The 17,704-nt window shown below is 37.2% G+C and overlaps 1 protein-coding gene across 3 annotated transcripts in view; it reads right to left on the bottom strand.

The window, feature by feature from the left end:
• PPM1A (protein phosphatase, Mg2+/Mn2+ dependent 1A) overlaps nt 1-17,704 on the bottom strand; it is a 37,562-nt gene that overhangs the window by 10,920 nt on the left and 8,938 nt on the right. For 2 of the 3 annotated variants that reach the window (XM_080394514.1, XM_080394513.1), the window contains exons 2-5: nt 10,696-11,547; nt 8,826-8,943; nt 3,725-3,833; nt 1,283-1,340 (exon numbers count right to left, since the gene is read on the bottom strand). In XM_080394514.1, coding sequence (XP_080250640.1) covers nt 1,283-1,340; nt 3,725-3,833; nt 8,826-8,943; nt 10,696-11,529 — 1,119 coding nt within the window. In that variant the 5' untranslated portion in view covers nt 11,530-11,547. The remainder of the gene's footprint in view (nt 1-1,282; nt 1,341-3,724; nt 3,834-8,825; nt 8,944-10,695; nt 11,548-17,704) is intronic. The other variant, XM_080394515.1, reaches the window with a different exon arrangement.

Raw genomic sequence — 17,704 nt, 5'->3', positions numbered from 1 at the left:
TCTGCTGGTGCTTCCATACCTACACTTCCTAATCATTACTAAGACTGTGGGAGGCAGAAATATTACTCCTCCTTAAAAGCACTGCCTTACCAATACCGTCAAGAGAAAAAGAGGTTAAGTCTCTAGCAATGCCACATATGACAATTTCTTAGCACCAAGGTTCTGCACCCTTCATTCAAACTTGCACATAGAATTCATTGCAAGCCATGAAGAACAGTTGGCATGGAGGTGTAGAAAAAAACCCACAACCCAAAATCACTAAAATTACCCTTTGCAAAAGTACCACCTCCAGTTTTTTCTTCAAGACCAGAAGTAGCAAAGGCAAGCAATTATATGAAAAGACCAAAATGGTTGTGTTTGTTTCAAGCGCAAGGATGAAGAATAAGAACAGTAGCGAGTAAAAACGCAGGAGCTGCATGCCAGCTATTCAGCATGCAAATTTCTGTATCCAAGTTGCCAACATCATCACAAAACAAAACCACTTGCAGAACAGTAACATACTACAGAATGTATTTTGAAGGTAAAGCATCCTCTTTAAGCAACCATTCAGGAATTTTTACACTGAAGAAATAATGAAACTGCCAAATAAACTAGTGCCCAGCTGTAAGGCCAATGCACAATTCTTTATGTCTGGATGCACTTCACATCATATCTAAGTTATTTTGCTAATAGGTAAAGGATCAATTTAACTACTTTATGAAGTACAGCACTTTCAATGATAGAACATTGTTTCCCGTGATTTAATTGAAATTGGGATCACTGGTCATATTTTAAGAGTTCTGGGTTTTTTTTCCCCCACTGATGGATTCATGTCACTCTGACCACTGACATACAAGACTGTAAACTGTATGCTTGCTGTAGGATGCTCTATGCTGAGGAATAAAAAGTGCTTATGCAGTCCATTTGGAAACTTAATATATCCTTAAAATTGTTACAAATCTGTTTAACCTACAAGTATAGCATTTTTCTTCCTGATGTTTGGGGAAAAATGTCTCCCATAAAAGAGAAAAGAAGATATACATGACCGCACCATCTGGAAACCCAAGCAGGATTCAAAGAAGAAAATTCCAGGGGACAAATGAATCAATGATACCAGAGTTCTGAGATTATGATCAGCAGAAGCCAACAGAAGACAATTACAAACCAGTCCAAAGAGAACAACGTTGCTATTGCTTTTTTGGGGCAAATGGTCTTTTAACAAGAACTAGCAATATGTTTCTTTACAAAATAGCTAAAATAATTGGGGTAGGGGGAAAGATAATGTATGAGAAAGGATACTTACAGTATCATCATTCCTGTAGGGGTTCAGTCTGTTATAAACAGCTTCAATCACACTCCGTCTAGAGCAAAAAAAACCCACAAGATTTTAAGATTGTGTTTTGTTTGTTTGTTTTTTCCTAAGTCAAATTCCCCAAGTACAATTTTAATTTAAAATGCAAACTTTAAAAGGTTTTAAATTCACAGAACCAAGCTTACTGCAAGTTATCACTAAGTGTCATCAAACACTGACCACAGCTACTGTATAATTAAAAACTTTAGGTTCAAGAAAAACAAGGCTGAGCACCACCCAGAGTTCAGCAGAACACAATCTGACTTTCAGTTGAAGCTGTGGTGCTGCTTGGTGCTACATCTTCTGACTTTGAAAAAGAATGTCAGAAAACTTGATGGATGTTGAATGCCCTGGTCATTTGTGTCTGATGAACACTGCAGTAGTACTTCATGTATTATGGCACTTTCATAGGGGAACAGTGGGGTTTTTATTTTCTAGATGCACAAAAATTGCATTCTGAAGTACAATTTTGTTTGTGTTACATTCTGAAATGTACTTTGCATGTGTAAACCTGGAAAAATTATTTCTGAAGCAATACTCTTACAATAATTTGTCCAATACTCTCCTGCAACTTTTCTTCAAGAAATTTAATCTGCAAATAGCAGTTATACATATTGTATCTTCAGATTGGAAATTATTTTTTCTGGAAAAAATATGAAAAAAATCGATTCAAGCATCTTGACAGTTTCCTCCTTAAAAAAAAAAATCTGCTTAGCATATTTAAGACAGCTTGTAATTAACTTTCATCTCTGGGATTCTCACCTTTTCTAATATTGAGAGACAATATACTGATAAAATATTAATAGAAAAATTGCAAGCAACATGTAAATGAGCAACATTTTCGTTGTTTTTTTTTTTTTTAAACACAGGGTGAAATTTTTCTTGAAAACTGATATTCAAAAAAAAAAGCGCCAATGTGAGGCTGAAGGAAGCAGCAGCCTTTGCCTTACCCAACATACAAGGAAACAGCTTTGGAGGGGGAGCAGGAAGGAAAGAGGGGAGTAAAAGGCACGAATGATAGATTGGCCTTTAAAAGCAACATTCTTCCAGATCCCCTTCTGCAGAATCAAGTATGATGAAGTAGCAGACTACAAGTGCCATACAAAACAAGACTTCAAAGAACAACCTTTTAATGCTCATGAATGCATGCAGAGGAATCGCAAAGGAGTGCATTAGAAGAAAAAAAAAAGTAGATGATAGGTTTTATAATCATCCTGTAACACTGAAAAGTCAGGAACTACCATGCAGCAGCATAAACACCATAGTGAACCTAGGGAGTGATTATAGGGCACAGTAGGAGAGGTTGAATCTAAAGCAATAAAAACAAGCAATTACACACAAAGTACGTTGCACATACGAACTGGAAAGCTTCCCTTATCTTTCAAGAAATGGGTATCTTTGATTCTAAATAAAGGCAGGATTCTTGAAAAGCATTATTTTCCTTCCAAACTGGCAGTAGTGCTCTGAGTTACACTAAGATCCAATTAAATCCATACTTCTATCAATCCCTATTCAAACTAGCGTGACTAAGACACAAAATTCCACAGAAGTCAGTCACTTCAGCTCTTCCTCAGGATCACAATGCTACTGCTAGCCAAAGTAGATTTCAGTTACATACCTAGAGTCTTGATGTTTTGGTGTAACAGTACAAAAATCATGCTTTGAAAGGTTAAAAATATAGTCTGTACCATATGTGCCCAATCCATTTTAACACAGCACAGGTTCATGAACAAACTATTCAACCAAAAAGCACTTGGTTTGGCATGCAAAGGAACTAAGCGCCTTGCTTCCTTAAAGACTGAACATCAATTTGAGAAGCCACAGAGCATCAACACTGAACTCTTCAAGAACAAAGCCAGCCTATATAAAGCTATAAGTTTAACTTCCCACTTTTCTTTTTTGATAGACTATCTAGTTTTCAGATTTGTCAGAAGCAGAGATACAAAAGCAAACTTTCAAGCAATTACAATGCTGCTTTAGCTACAGACAAGAAAACTGGCAAGCAAAACATCATGTAAATACCACTTGTTAAAGTGTAGAACTACATTATCCAAGTAACTAGTAACTAAAGTCAGTGCATTATTTTTGCATCTTCAAATGTAAACCTCCCACCCAGAAAACCCAGTTAATTACAAAACACAGACACTCAGGCCACCCTTAAAAAAAACTCTCAGTCCTTCCCAAAACTACTGTTTGATGGTTTATTTTAGTAGTGATTCAGTTAACTCTGTTCTTATGCTTGTCCTTTTCATTCAGAACAACCGAGTAATAAAAATTGGAGAACAGATCACCTTTTGTCCTGTACCCTTTTTCCCTCCCCCCACTTTTAAGAGTGGCCTTACAGTAAAGTTTTGATTTAAATCAAAAACCACATTTACACTGATGTGAACTCACTTGCTTGCCAACTCCCCCCCCGGTGGGAGGTTTGGGATGCTCTCAGTTGCTAACGTACGCATCACGTGGACTAAGTCTGGGACTCCTTCACCCTGCTTCTTTATGATCTCTGGGAATCAGAAGTACTTTTTTTGTAAGTGCAGTCCAAATTTAACTTTAAAAGATTGAAACACTCAGTTTTATAAAAAGTCAGCTTAACTTCTGTTAATATATATATATGTATATAAAAGATAACAGACCATATTCAACGTGGTAATTGTTAAGTTTGGTTCCATAACAAAAAGAACCTGTAACAGATTTGACAAAGATATACTGCTGTTAACATGCACAATGGGTTTTGAAATACAGAGCTACCTAATAAAAGTGGGGGGAAAAATTCTTTAATGGCTTTCCTGCTATACATTAGCTATAATAGAAGATGTAACATCCTCCCAACAAAATGCCTTGGGCATGAGGCAGAGATTAGCATCAGCTTTATCATTGCAACAGAGGATAAAATATTATTGCCATCATAGAACACATAATATGTTTTTAAGAAACAAATGTTAGACGTATGAAAAAACTCCCATGGCCGTATGCGTATTAGCCAAAACTTTCACCCCACTGCGTTACAGCAACATGTAAATTTTAAGAACTATGAAATACAAATTAAAAGCCAGGGACACCACATTCAAGAAACTTTCCATCCTCAACTCACTCAGGGGATATGTGAATATTGGGCAGTTATTTAAAGCTGATCCACTCCAACTTCTGGGTGAAGAGAATCTGTATTGTAGCCACAGCCACGTTTGCTAAGAAATCCATTCTTTAACTTTATTCTTAGGCCTGGGATTATTTTTTTTAATTTTGTTGTTGTTGTGTGTGTCCCCCAGGCCATAAGCACACAATTTTATTTGAACCGAGGAGATTTCAGACTATACCACCCCTGAAGAGTCATTCTTTAAACAGGGATTTTATGAAATTTAAGGAACAAGCACATTGTTTAAAATGCATCTAATCCGTTTCTCTGTAAACATGAGCTCTTGGAAACTGTAAGAGATACAAATTATTAAGACTTGGCGCTGTTGATCTTGAAGTGAATTCTGCAGCATACACACCATAATGTGTACATATATGCATATATATCTATACATGCACCTATGTACTTGCACACTACTCTTCATTTAATAAGCATTTACACAGCTGGAAGAGTAGTTGGAATTCATCAGTACCACTTTCAAAAAATACTCCAGCATTCTGTTTTTGCCCTAAATGATAATTACAAAAGAGCACACCAGTTTCTATTTTATAATTTCATTAGTGAAATAAGGCACATTAAAAGCTTTTAAAACCCACATGTATCCAGTCCTTTTTAGTTAAAAAATTAAAACCAGCAATTGTGAATTACTTTTTTTTGTGCATGTAATAGTTCTTCAGGGCTGTGAGTGTTTAGAAAAAGCATCAGCTCTATTCTGCAGTCAGGCTGTGTAAATTATTTGCAAGGTACAGTGGAAAGACTGCCTAGCCCTCAACCAGTGTTAAATGCTACAACACAAAGCTTTAAACTGTTTACTTAAAAACTTACATTTTAAATATACAACACCACACACCACAGACACCTCAAAAACTTGCCATTTCCTCAAAATCTAGAGCCAAAATTCATTTTATCATCTAGTATTTAGTAAATAATCTACACTTATATCTGAATAAGAAGCGAAGATCTCAGATTTGGTTTGCCAAGTTCCTTTATTGTGCAATTTTGAACATCTAGTATATTCTACATTGTGCTAATGCTAAAGTTCTGCTGTACAAAAATAAGGAATTTATACTTTACCTATACTACACAGTTTCACAACCTGTAACTGCAGTACATTTAACATACAGTCTCCACTAAATGAATACATTTATATTCTGATAAAACTATAGATACAGACTGAATGAACACTGAAGACACAACAAATGGAGTCGGTCTGCTAGCTGTGTTTAATTTATTGGAATTACCTTCTTTCAATACATCTTACAACCCTCTCCCCATCCTTTAATTTACTTTTAAAACCTTCTATACATTTCCATGGCATCAAGTACTGGAAAAATGTACTTACAACCCTAAAATAAAGGATTCAAAACATATATGCTTTCTTATCTTCTGAATGGGAATTCCACACAAAGGTTAAGAAAAAGCCAGAGCTTTGATTTTTTTGAAAATATGGGAAAGAACATTTAACAGCTAGCTTAAAATTATTTATCTCTATATCGGTATAAATATTGCAAGGATTATCTATTACGGAATGTTTTTATATCAAAAACTGAGAACAGAAAAAATCTTCGACAAGTTTCTTTTTAGAGTCAACATACCAATAACACATATTAGTGCAAATAATAGCAACACATTTTGGAATGACTGATACTTATTGCAAGTAATGGCACAAAGATGCCACACTTTAGCTTTCATTCATTGTAGCTACAAATCCAGACCACAAACACATCAAAGTTAGTAAGAGGAGAGTTCTAGGTGGCATGGAAAGCAAAAATCTTCCCATGTTTTTTAAATCTTAATCCACTATGCTTTTTCAAGATCATCAGTACTAAGCCCTATTCAGTCTTAAAACTCATACTGCTCCTTAACAGTATAAAGATATAGTTTGGGCTGAGGGAATAAAAATACAACCAGAAAAAAATGCACAATAGTAAGCACCAAATCTCATTACTTGTTGGACTACACTGAGTACTGCAGTGCATATAACACATAATACGCATTTTTACCAAGTTCCCATTTTAATGCATTTTAATTTTAAATTGATATTACAGGTTAGTAAGATCATTCTGAAATGATACTCTTTACATTTTCTAGTTCCTTCAGCTGAAGATGAGGCTTTTAAAGGTAAGCACTGCCATCCTTAAAAGTATCCTAGGATAACGGCAAGATCATTCATTGTAGTGTTTAAAGTTTCAAACACTGTCCTATCTTACTAGCCAATACCGCATTATCCACTTACACCAGGAAACAATTTAACTGCATGAGAATTATCAAGTTAAACATAAAGTTATTCAACTCCTGTTCTTGAAGCTCTGCCTTAGTTCAGCTGCTCAACTTTCCTCAGGAGTAAGACCTAAAAGGCCAAATGTGCACATAGCTGATACAAACCACTGCTGGGTTGAATAGTGTTTGCTACGTATTAATTAATTTAAATAATATCTTTGTGCAACAATAAACAAAAGATTGAGGACAACTAAAAAAAAGCAAAGACCCTTGAGAGGAATTACAATGTATTTGCTCAAGTTGTTCAGACATCATCCCATTAAATTAGTATTAAAGTGCTTTATAACTACATACAGAATCCTGCCTCTATGCAAGTACCACACTTGACTCATTACTGAAATTTTCTATTTGTATAAATGTAAAGTACTGACAGCCAAATTCATTGTATGTACCACAGTCAGATGCAGTTCCAGTGTTTAGGTTCCTCATTTACAAACTGAATTGCCTGTAGAAAAATGTCAGCTTTCCTCATCATAATATCCCTGGCATACAATGAGGCCAGCTGAAGATGCAGCTTTAACTCGAACGTATTTTCATATTCCAGATCATGAGTTTGTCTAAACTTAGACAAAATATCTAAGATACGAAGGTAATACCAGCCCAGATTAGGAGAGTTAGCGTGCTGTAAATCCGTATGTGAACTGACAGCATACTTGTTCCTCACCAATTCTGTGAGTGGGCAACATAGTAAGCTCTTCAAATGCCTGGTGCAGAACTGCTCACTGCTTTGAAATGGAGAAAGCCATCTGACACTTACTCATACAGTGTTACCATGCACTTGGATATTCCTGCTACGCTGTCAAAAAGATTCACGCTATTCCTTACTGTGCACCAACTTCTTTTAGGCAAGTGTTGGATTATGCACCAACTTCTATTAGGCAAGTGTCTGTCTGGACATTTGTTCAGGGGCAGAACAGATGTAGTTGGTCAAGACCTTGCAAATGAGGCCGCTGAATATGGTGATACTTTCTGAAGGAGCACCTACCTACACACGTAGTAAGTGCTTTAAAATTGCACATTAATTTGTCTGAACCCAGAATTCCCATGTAGGCAAGTTCTCTGTGGAATTTCTGAAGCAGCACTGGCTTATCTTCAAGCAAGTTAAGGAGGGGGGGGGGGAAGTGCACGATATATTCCTCTAACTTCCTAATCACTGATACCATAGTTGTGAAAAACTCTGTGTATTGTGCCCTGTGTGCTATTGAGGACTCTTGGACTACACAAACGTAATTAGACTTGTAACATATAGGTCTAGAAGAGTCCACTACAAAAATAGATTCAACCTATGCAAATAATGCATACAGCATGTCTTATGTTTCAGAAATAAACCCCAAGCTGTGGTCATTTTTAAATACTGAAAGGCACTATAAATCCAGTTTTAATGAGAAATCTTTTAAAACAAACTGATTTGAAATACCATTTTTAGTTAGGTGACCCAAAATGCCTAAGACTTGCAGTTTCAGTTTAAAGTTTAAGAACTCCCAAAATAAAAATTTAAAGCAAAATTTTGAAGTTATTACAGTAAGATGAGCTCCCAGGTCTTTTTCATCATGAATTCTTAAAGATTAGCTTTGACAAATTTCTGACATACTTTCAAATAAGTAAATATGTTAGCAGATGACAGTAATCAAGCTGTAATCCTACCATAACTGGATAATAACATATTATGGCTAATTTGTACGTAACTACATGGAAAAATGGCACTCAAATTACCATCTTCACAGACACTTTGCAAGATATTCTGATTATTCCATCTAATGCCATGTAACAGGAACCAGAATTTACTGGTCAGAAGTCAGTGCTGTCAACAGACTCATGAAGAACACTGAGCACAAATGAATTATTTCTCTGCCATCCTGAGTAACTTTGAGGGCTACAGGCTGCTGCACATTCATAACAGAACTTTTTCAGCACATTAAACAGGACTATGAGTGCCTTTTTCAGACATACACTAGATGGCCAACGGCATTTGAAGGTTATCAAAAAGCCTGTATGTGTTAAAGAGTTTAGTTGTTGGAAGGGGAAGGGGGCCAGGGGGTCTGTTTAGAAACAAAGTTACTTATTTTTTTTTAAATGATCCACCTTCTACTCTGCTTTCCAGGTACTTGTCCAACTCTGCCTCTCTTTTCACCGCCTCTGGTGATACCTTTGGTGCATTCGGAAAACAGATCAATATCACACTCATGTTGTCTCGACTTCCCTGGTGGAAAAGAAAAAATTATTTGAGAACGTATACACACCAGGCTGGATACACAAAGCATTTTACACACGCACACACACAAAAAAATAATCACAAATCATATGGTCCTAGAAGACAGCTTTTACTACTGACGGCTAAAGATAATATTAATCCTAATTTCCCCCTACCCCCTTACAGAATTCCAGAAGTCTGCCCATTCATTTAGTACAACTTTGAAGTCACTCTTTGTTCTTTCCTCTTTTATGGTCTGAAGACTACATGAGTCAATTACAGACAGTCCATTGTCTTTAAAAACTGACATCACTAATGAGTGATGTGTAATTACAAAGTTGTATTCCATCTTGTTTTAAGTACTATCCAATCATTTTGGGAAAACAGCTGAATATTAGATGGGTAAACAAAAGCATTAATGCTTAAAAGCACTAAGTAGAGAGGTGCTGAATTCAGACAGTGCTTCAACCTAAAATCACAGCTATTAGCTCCCCCCCCTACCCTCTTCTTTTAAAACAAGGAAAGTTACAAGTGACAGAATCTGTTAAAAGATCAGCTGGAAAGGGCCCAGCCCTTTACAAAAGCATTCTTTGAAATGGAAACATTTAAAACTCCAACTAAACAGAACCCTAATATTTGAATAATGTTAAAATATAAACACATTCTGCTATTAACACCAATTAAATGAACCGAAGTCAGCAAGATCAAAAACAAACCAGTGTTTAAAACAGGAGTATATGGGCATATGAGGAGGTGCTGACAGTTCGGTACTGCAAACCTTACAGCACCCACAAGCCATTGCTCCTTTCCAGGTATTTGTTCTCAGGATTAACAGCCCAAAATTGTAAATAAAAATATATGTATTATCAATCTGCCAAAATGCTGAAAAGCAGTTACATTTCTCCAAAAGGGAAACAATGACCTTGTTAGCCATGTGGCAAGAGCGGAGATGCTGTCTCATCTCTTTAGCATCAAAAATGTTGGCTTTTTTTACATTATGACTGATAGCTTGCCTTTGGAAAATTAAGTTCAAGCTACAAAACTCAATACTTCAAATCTCTTCTTTAACTGCATCATCCTGCAACTTATTAATACAAAGTAAAAGTTACTGTAGAAAAAATTACACAGATTTGTTAGATAAACCAGTCCCATCTTCTACTTGAGCTAGTTTCAGGCCTGTATTGCACAACACTGAATAAGAAATACAGTAATTAAACCAGAATAAAAATGAACCTAGGAAGTCAGATCTTCATATAGTCAAAAAGACATTTTAAACTGCAAAATATGAAGGCAAGGTTCATTCATTCTGCATTTATTTTGGTGTAATTATGACAGTAACATTACTACTATATGCCCAAGAAAGGAGAGGAAGATTAGGAAGGGAAAGAATATTCTGTAGCCTGATTAAGTCTTAGGAGTTAAGCTTTTGTAAAGTATGTTGTGAAACAGAAAAGGGCAGTAACTGTACTTTGCTTGCCCATAGATTTCCATCAGCTTCTAGTCTCCCAGCAATCACAATGCATCTGTACACTGTTCTAAACTCTTCATTACCCAAAAGCACCCAAAAAGCTGTATGATTTCTGTCGGGTGTTCATTCCCCCTCTTACAACCATTTTCATGGGAATCATGGTGATTACTGTCAAAGTAGTGCTAAAATAAACCATTGGATACTTATAGACTAGAACTGAAACTTTTTCTTAACTTGTTCATAAGCTTCTAATAGTGAAAACACAGTAAACTGCTTCTCTCAAGTCTGGCTACCTTGTACAAGCAGGTGTCAACTATCTCATTGCAAACTTTCTCAAGGTCATCAGTGACTTCAAGTCTGGATCTTACAAAGTCACACAGCTCTTCATTTCCCATAACATCCCAGATACCATCGCAAGCCAGTATGATGAATTGATCATCTTCTTCCGATCTCTCAATTTCATAAACTTCAGGCTCAGGTGAGACCAGCTGTTCTGTAGGACCTTTCCCATGGACACATTTGTAATCAAAGTCCCCAAGTGCCCTTGAGACAGCAAGAGAGCCATTTACACGCTGAATCATTACAGAGCCACCTGCATTCTGTATACGCTCTTTCTCCAGTGGATTACTTGGTTTGTGATCCTGTGTGAAGAAGTGAACCTTCCTGTTTCTACAAAGTAAACCTCTCGAGTCTCCACAGTTGATGAAGTATGTATGTTGGGGAGAAATCATGACACCCACAGCTGTTGACCCACTTCTGTCTGCACCATGTTTCTTCTCAGAGATGACTCTCATGTGTTCATCAATTTGCAGAAAACCTGTTCTGATGCCGCTCTTTACACTTTCCACAGATGGTGGCCCATCTGGTCCTTTAAAATCCTGGTTGCTCGTTATGTGATCTAATAAATGCTCACAGCAGTACTTGGCAACCTGTGATCCAGCGTGCCCATCATATACAGCAAAAAATGACCATCCATCGAGTCCATTTGGCAAACCAATCACAGCTGTATGTGCATCCTCCATTTCAACTCGCCAGCCCTGCATACTACTCAGACCGTAACGAAGCCCATTCCCTTGCCCCTGGGCATTATGCTTCTCCATCTTTGGCTTGTCTAAAAATGCTCCCATGATGACTTTCCCTCAGTTCTAAAAGAAAACAAAAAAAAAAAGATTAATAAGACATTTCTTAAACATTTCTTGTTTAAAATCCTATTGAAAATTATGAAGTAACAGCCCAAATAACATTCAGATGACAAAAAATACACAGATATAAAGCTGACTTTTCTGTCTCTCTCTCAAGTCAAATTTGCATTGCATTCATCTAATTTGAACAAGGACACTGCTACTAGCTGAACTGCACTTTTCATTTTTTTGCTGTTATTTTCAGCTGCTTTACTTGAAAAACTTATATTCCACTGTCATTCATGGTTTTGACAAAAGCCTCTAGTATAAGTATGTATGAGATTGGTTTGAAAGAGGATTTGTTAACTGGCACACATCTGGATAGCTATGCTCCCTGCAATTACTGAACCAATGAAAGAGTTCAATGTTTCTAGGACAGTGGCATTCCCTACACCCCTACCTGCTGGCCACAAAGTCCTGCTCATGCTCTGCTTTTCCGATGGTAATGGGGAAAAAACCCAAACTGATTAGGTTTTATTTTGGGGCAGGAGGTTTGTGGGTTTTTGTTTGGTTTGTGGGTTTTTATTTAAAAAAAAAAAAAACGCCATCAGATAAAGTGATCTGAATGATCCAAGTGATGCCAGAGCCTGCATTAAAGGCAGAGGCAACACCAGATAACCAGGAGCAGGACTCAGAAGGACCAGAGCAGTTGTCCCTTTAGGCAGCAGCGAGCCATTAGTTTGGCTCAGCCATCTTGTGAAAGTTCATCCTTAGATTTTCAGTTAAATAACGCAGCAAGCTTCTTTGATGTCTGTGCTGCAGATTTACTTAAAACCTTAATGTATTCATGCTTCACTGAAAGACAACTGCCCCTGACAAGTTTAAGGAAATCTGTTTGGAAATAAAATCACACATATCGTAAATTCACGCTTCCTTATTCAAGCCAGACCAATATACTGCACACCCTATCCTCCTCCACCTCCCATCATTGGGATGTGATGCAGCAAATATTCATGCTTAAGAGAATAAGAATTATATTTGCAGACAGCATAAACTGACTGGTTTATCTTCATGACTTTCACACCCTAACCACCCAACCCACCCTTCTAATGCACATCAGTTTATTTGTGCATTCGTTATTAAAAAAATCATACAAAATAGGTCACATATTTTACATACTTGCAAATTCTGCCCTGGGACGCATCAAAGTGTGCAAATCACTGTTATACAATACAAGGTAATGGAACAAGACTACAAGCTTTTCTATTTGAAAACAGTGGACAAAAAACTAACTGCAAGAAGAATTTCTGAAACAGATTTTACCTGGGGCCCCAACTAAGCAGCTGCACTAGCAGAAAAGTACGCTAGGGGTTTTAGAAGGTTTTAACTCATACATGGAATATATTTGATCACTTTTCCAAGTGATAAACACTTTTTGATAACATACTTTTACTGCAATACAGCTCCAGCTATAAGTGACACTATATATCCAACAAAGCTTTTCACATTGTCTCGTCCAGGCATTTATAAAATATCTGCGTTACAAGGAACAGTCAAGGAATGTTTTCATCTGATCTCACCACAACAGTGATTCAAATGGCTCTTTGGCTCACATGCTTTGTTAACAACTGCTTCCTCTCACCCCAAACCTTGCTTTTAAGTTCTGTCTCTTCTCAAGTGAACACAAAATATTGATGCCCACACAAACTGTAACTAGCCAACAAAATATAGTACACTGGTCTTGTATCCTAAGCACATGCATGAGGTTCACATTACTGCAGTTGCTAGGAAAAAATACAACTTAGACTTTTTTATCTTCACATGCAACTCTAGTGAAGTCAGAGTGATCAAAATAATTACAGAACGCTGCCATAAATCAAATGGGAAATTATTTTGCAGAATAATAGACTTTTTATTCATTCCATAATAGCAGCACAGTTTAACACCTAACTCTTATTATTGAAGAGATCATAAAATACAATGTAGATACTCAACTATTTCACCTTAATTTAAAAGCTCAAAAAGCAGAAACTGCCCTGGAAGTATTTTACATTATTACTGTGTTTAAAACAAAACAAAAGCATTAAGAACAAGATACAGTTAAACTGATCAAAATCTCTGTCAAATTTGGGCTAAGAAAGGCAGTTTTCCTTCTAATCTCTTGCATTATTAGGTACTCAGTATTCACAGTTGTGTATTGTAAGCTGTCCCTCTCAGTAATTTGTCACTTAAACCACAATTAAAAATACCTATAGACAGGTCGTGTGCAGTTCTAGCAACTCATACAGAAATCCTACCACACTTCAGAAGTTAACAAATCCGACCTCCATTTAAAATCAAGTCCCTCTATCCCTCCCCCAGAAGGTAAACTGAAAGCTGTTGCTGTTCTAAATTAAGCCTTGTAGCCATTGTTGACACATGATTCTTCAAGGGTGTGAGCGACCCACTGTAGAAGTGAATACAACCAGAAAGAAGGATAACCACAATGTGGTCACATAACTTCTCCTTAGGAAATTATTCACAGCCCACAGCATGAAGTAGTCACCTTCTGAAAACTGCAGTAACACACTGCAGTTCCCTTCCTTGCAACACTCCAGCTCGTCATACTTCCACCAGAACACCAGTCTAAACCTGTAGGAAAGTAGGCCAGGTTTTCAAAATCCTCACTGTATCTGAAGGGAAAGCACAGTTTTCTGTGGATAGGATGAATGTGCCAAGCCTTTAGTTTTTACAGAATTCCAATTCCTGTTCAGAAAAATTTGAGTTTAATATGACCAGTCTGTGACTGTGAATTCTTATTAATTGGAGGCTACCTGCTACTTCTCCTCCCATACCCTTACGTGTGGCTAAAACCTGGAGAATTTTAGAAGTCTTAGTTATAAAAAAAGAAAAAATAATTTTAAAAGAAGGGACATGCACACACACACACAAAAGGCTGACATAAGACACACATGCCTCCTTTCTACTAAAAATACCTTTTAGACCTGTTTTTGAGTCCATATTACAGAAACATCTTTCCCACATCAGTGTCTACCTAAATCACTAGTACGTTTCTTCATTCTTTCATGAGGCAGTTTGTACGCTTTACTGATTAAGTCAGAATGACACCTTTAGTTAAGCATATAACTGTATGCAAATCTGATTAACCTACAGCAGTGCAAGCACCCAAGTTACAGCACGATTTTGTTATGTAATAACACTAGAGAGAGAAGCCGGACCCAGAACAGTCTGCGTGCGTGATGTGTAATAAAGCAACAGATTCTGAACATGACTGAACTTGGCCCTCTCTTAGATTATTTCAGTCATCTTCCTAAACAAGAGCTCTCATCTTAGGACCCTTATTCAAATAATTTTACTACCCTCCCCTTGCCCTTCTTAACCCAGCCACACATTTCTGCAATCACACTAGAAAACTGCAGCCTCATAGGGGGGAAAGAACAAATCCTCTGCTCTTGAAGCCTCAATTTTCAGGATGCTCGAACAATGCATGTACATACTATAAGCGACAGACATATTTCATATTCCTATTAAAGCCAAAGTAAGAGAAAATGCACTTTAATCATGAAGTTTAGTGGCAAATTACACCACCCACTGTTGTTTTTTAAGAGAAGGAAAACTCTTAACAGTACTACAGCAGCGGTGCCCTGTAAAAAGATCAGAGGAGCAACATTTCCTTCAGAAACAGTAGCTCTAAAACATCACCTGGTACTGCAACTGCCACGACAATTAGTCAAGCAAACTTCAATATTAACCTAAGATGATTCTTGGTTCACAATCTCCCTATTAGTGACTTCCATTAGTTTCTCCTAAAAGAAAAGAGCTTTCTGCAGTCTAAGTTCCTAGGTTTTGGCTCTGAAGAACAGAGAAGCTTCTGAACAAAACTAAAAGTGAAAATGGACCCCATAAAAACAAATATGCAGGGGACACATCTGCGCATCTGCAAGTGTATCTAAACTCTAACTCTGAAATGCTGATTTTGTGGAGGTCAAACTGAAGGACAATCTCTACAGCAAGTGCAGGAAAAATTCAAGTTGCAGTTTGCAGACAGAAAAGCAAGAATACTGTACAGGGTCTAGAAAAATCAACACAGATAACATTATCTTAAAACACAAGAGTGCCAAAATTCAAAGGACTACAGCATCAGAAACAAAAGTGAAATACTGAATGGAGCTTGCCAAAGAGTCAGTAGCTAAACTCCTTGAAAACAGACACAAGTGGAGAACAGAGTGGCAAAGAAAAAGAGGGGTAATTAGTATACTGGACCATGGACAACCATGGACAACCACAGATACATCACTGGAATGCATGAAATTTCTTTGCCCCTTCATTTGTCTCTCAAATTATGCTACCCAGACAGGAGAACTATAACGCCTTCGGATACACAGGAAAGTAAGTTCTGCTATTTTCCTATTTGTTATTCATTTGCTTGAAGGTTCAAATGAAGGTAAGTCTTAAGTTGTTCACAAAAGACAGTTCATGTAACTTCATGCACCCCTGTAAAAACACAGTTTATTTTTCCAAGGAATCCAGACACCGATTTGACTGTCTTGTCCAAGAAAATCAACTACCCCCATTTGAAACTTATACTTCAACAACATCTAATAATCCTTTTTAAACAATGTTCAAGTTGTAGTCCTTCCACTAGGATAAGCTGCTTATCTGAATCACACTGAAATCATAGGCACTTGTTCAAACTACAGTGACAAACATCCCCATACTCTTAATTTCCTGGAACAATTCTCCAAGTGACATCATGCCCTGTGTGTTGTAATGAGCACCATAAAGAAAGATTACAATCTTTACTTGAACTACAGGGCACGGACCAAGTCACCAAATTATACAGACTGCTCCTGAACAGAAAAAAGGCATTTGATCACTTCAACTCCAATCTGATCCGTGGTACTTTTCCTCCTGCCTTAAGCAGGCTGCTGGATGCAGTAACCAGTCAGCACGTAACTGTGCAAATGTGGAAACATTCTCAGAAGTTAAAGCCTGTTGAATGAAAAACTGACAGTACATACTGGATGCCCCAAATCAATTTATGTTAACAAACAACATGTCAGAGATCATCCGAAGGATCGGAAGAATGACTAAAATAAAACAGAACACGCAGATGAGGAGACATAATTACACCACAGTCATGGGCCGAATGAAGTCATGAAAAAGCTTCCTGCCAACGAAACTATTTAAAAACTATTGGAGGCTATACGACTGAGTTCTGGCACTCACAGTTCAACATCATCAACAAAGTCCTGAAAATTACAGTTGATGTTTCTGAATGTATATTTTCAGATACAGGAATACACTGCCAACTAGTAGACATGCATTGTCCATGAAAGAGAATTAAAAGTAGTAAAAGACAGAAACCGGGCTATTTCAATAAACATGGACTAACACACGATTTCCCCCATCAGAATACTTGCTTCCTGGAGATGCAACTAGTCTGCACTGCATTTCAGTACACAACTGCAAATAGAACATACGAAGAAACTACCATATGGGTAAAAAAAAAGTCTGTAATAACATTAAGAATTTTTTGCTTTAGGACAGACGTAGGAGCTATGGCACATGGTGGACAAAGGGAACAGGAAAAAACAGACAGCTGGAAACATTACTTTAAAGAAAGTAAAGAGAAATATCAAAGCTCTCAGAAACAGGCCTTCAGACTGGACACAAGTGAGACAGGGCACAAAACCCCCAAAGGTAAGCAACTGTGTGAGACTGTGTGTGCAAGGAAAAAAAAGTATGAATACTTTCAACCTTTCCCCACTTACAAGGAGGGAGGGAGGGTAATCAATATGCAACAGTGCTTACAATTACAACTTCTTACCACAGCAGAAAACATTAAATCACTGCACCTCTGATACACTCCTATGAACTCTGACCCCTTGATAGCTGGTCCACAGGCACTGCCATTTCACTGAGCTAGGGTGTTTTGTTGTTTAAACCTTAACTTCTGCTTAAAACCACTAGGAGCAGACAACCTTTCCAAATGCCTCCCCGTACTAAGCAGCAAAACATTTTATCTCACTTGTTTTCCTATGTCAATTTATTTTTTACATGTGTACATGGTAGAGTAGGTAGGATTTAGGAGAGGATTGCTAAAGCTTCCAGAAGTTTTCTGGAACACAAAGTAACCACTATAAGTTAACACTATCCCTCCAACAACACATTTCAGCTT

This window comes from Falco punctatus (assembly GCF_963210335.1).
Source record: "Falco punctatus genome assembly, chromosome: 7".
NCBI classification, from domain to species: Eukaryota; Metazoa; Chordata; class Aves; order Falconiformes; family Falconidae; genus Falco; species Falco punctatus.
The sequence above is the reverse complement of the archived record's forward strand: the minus strand, read 5'-3'. Positions and strand labels throughout refer to the sequence as shown.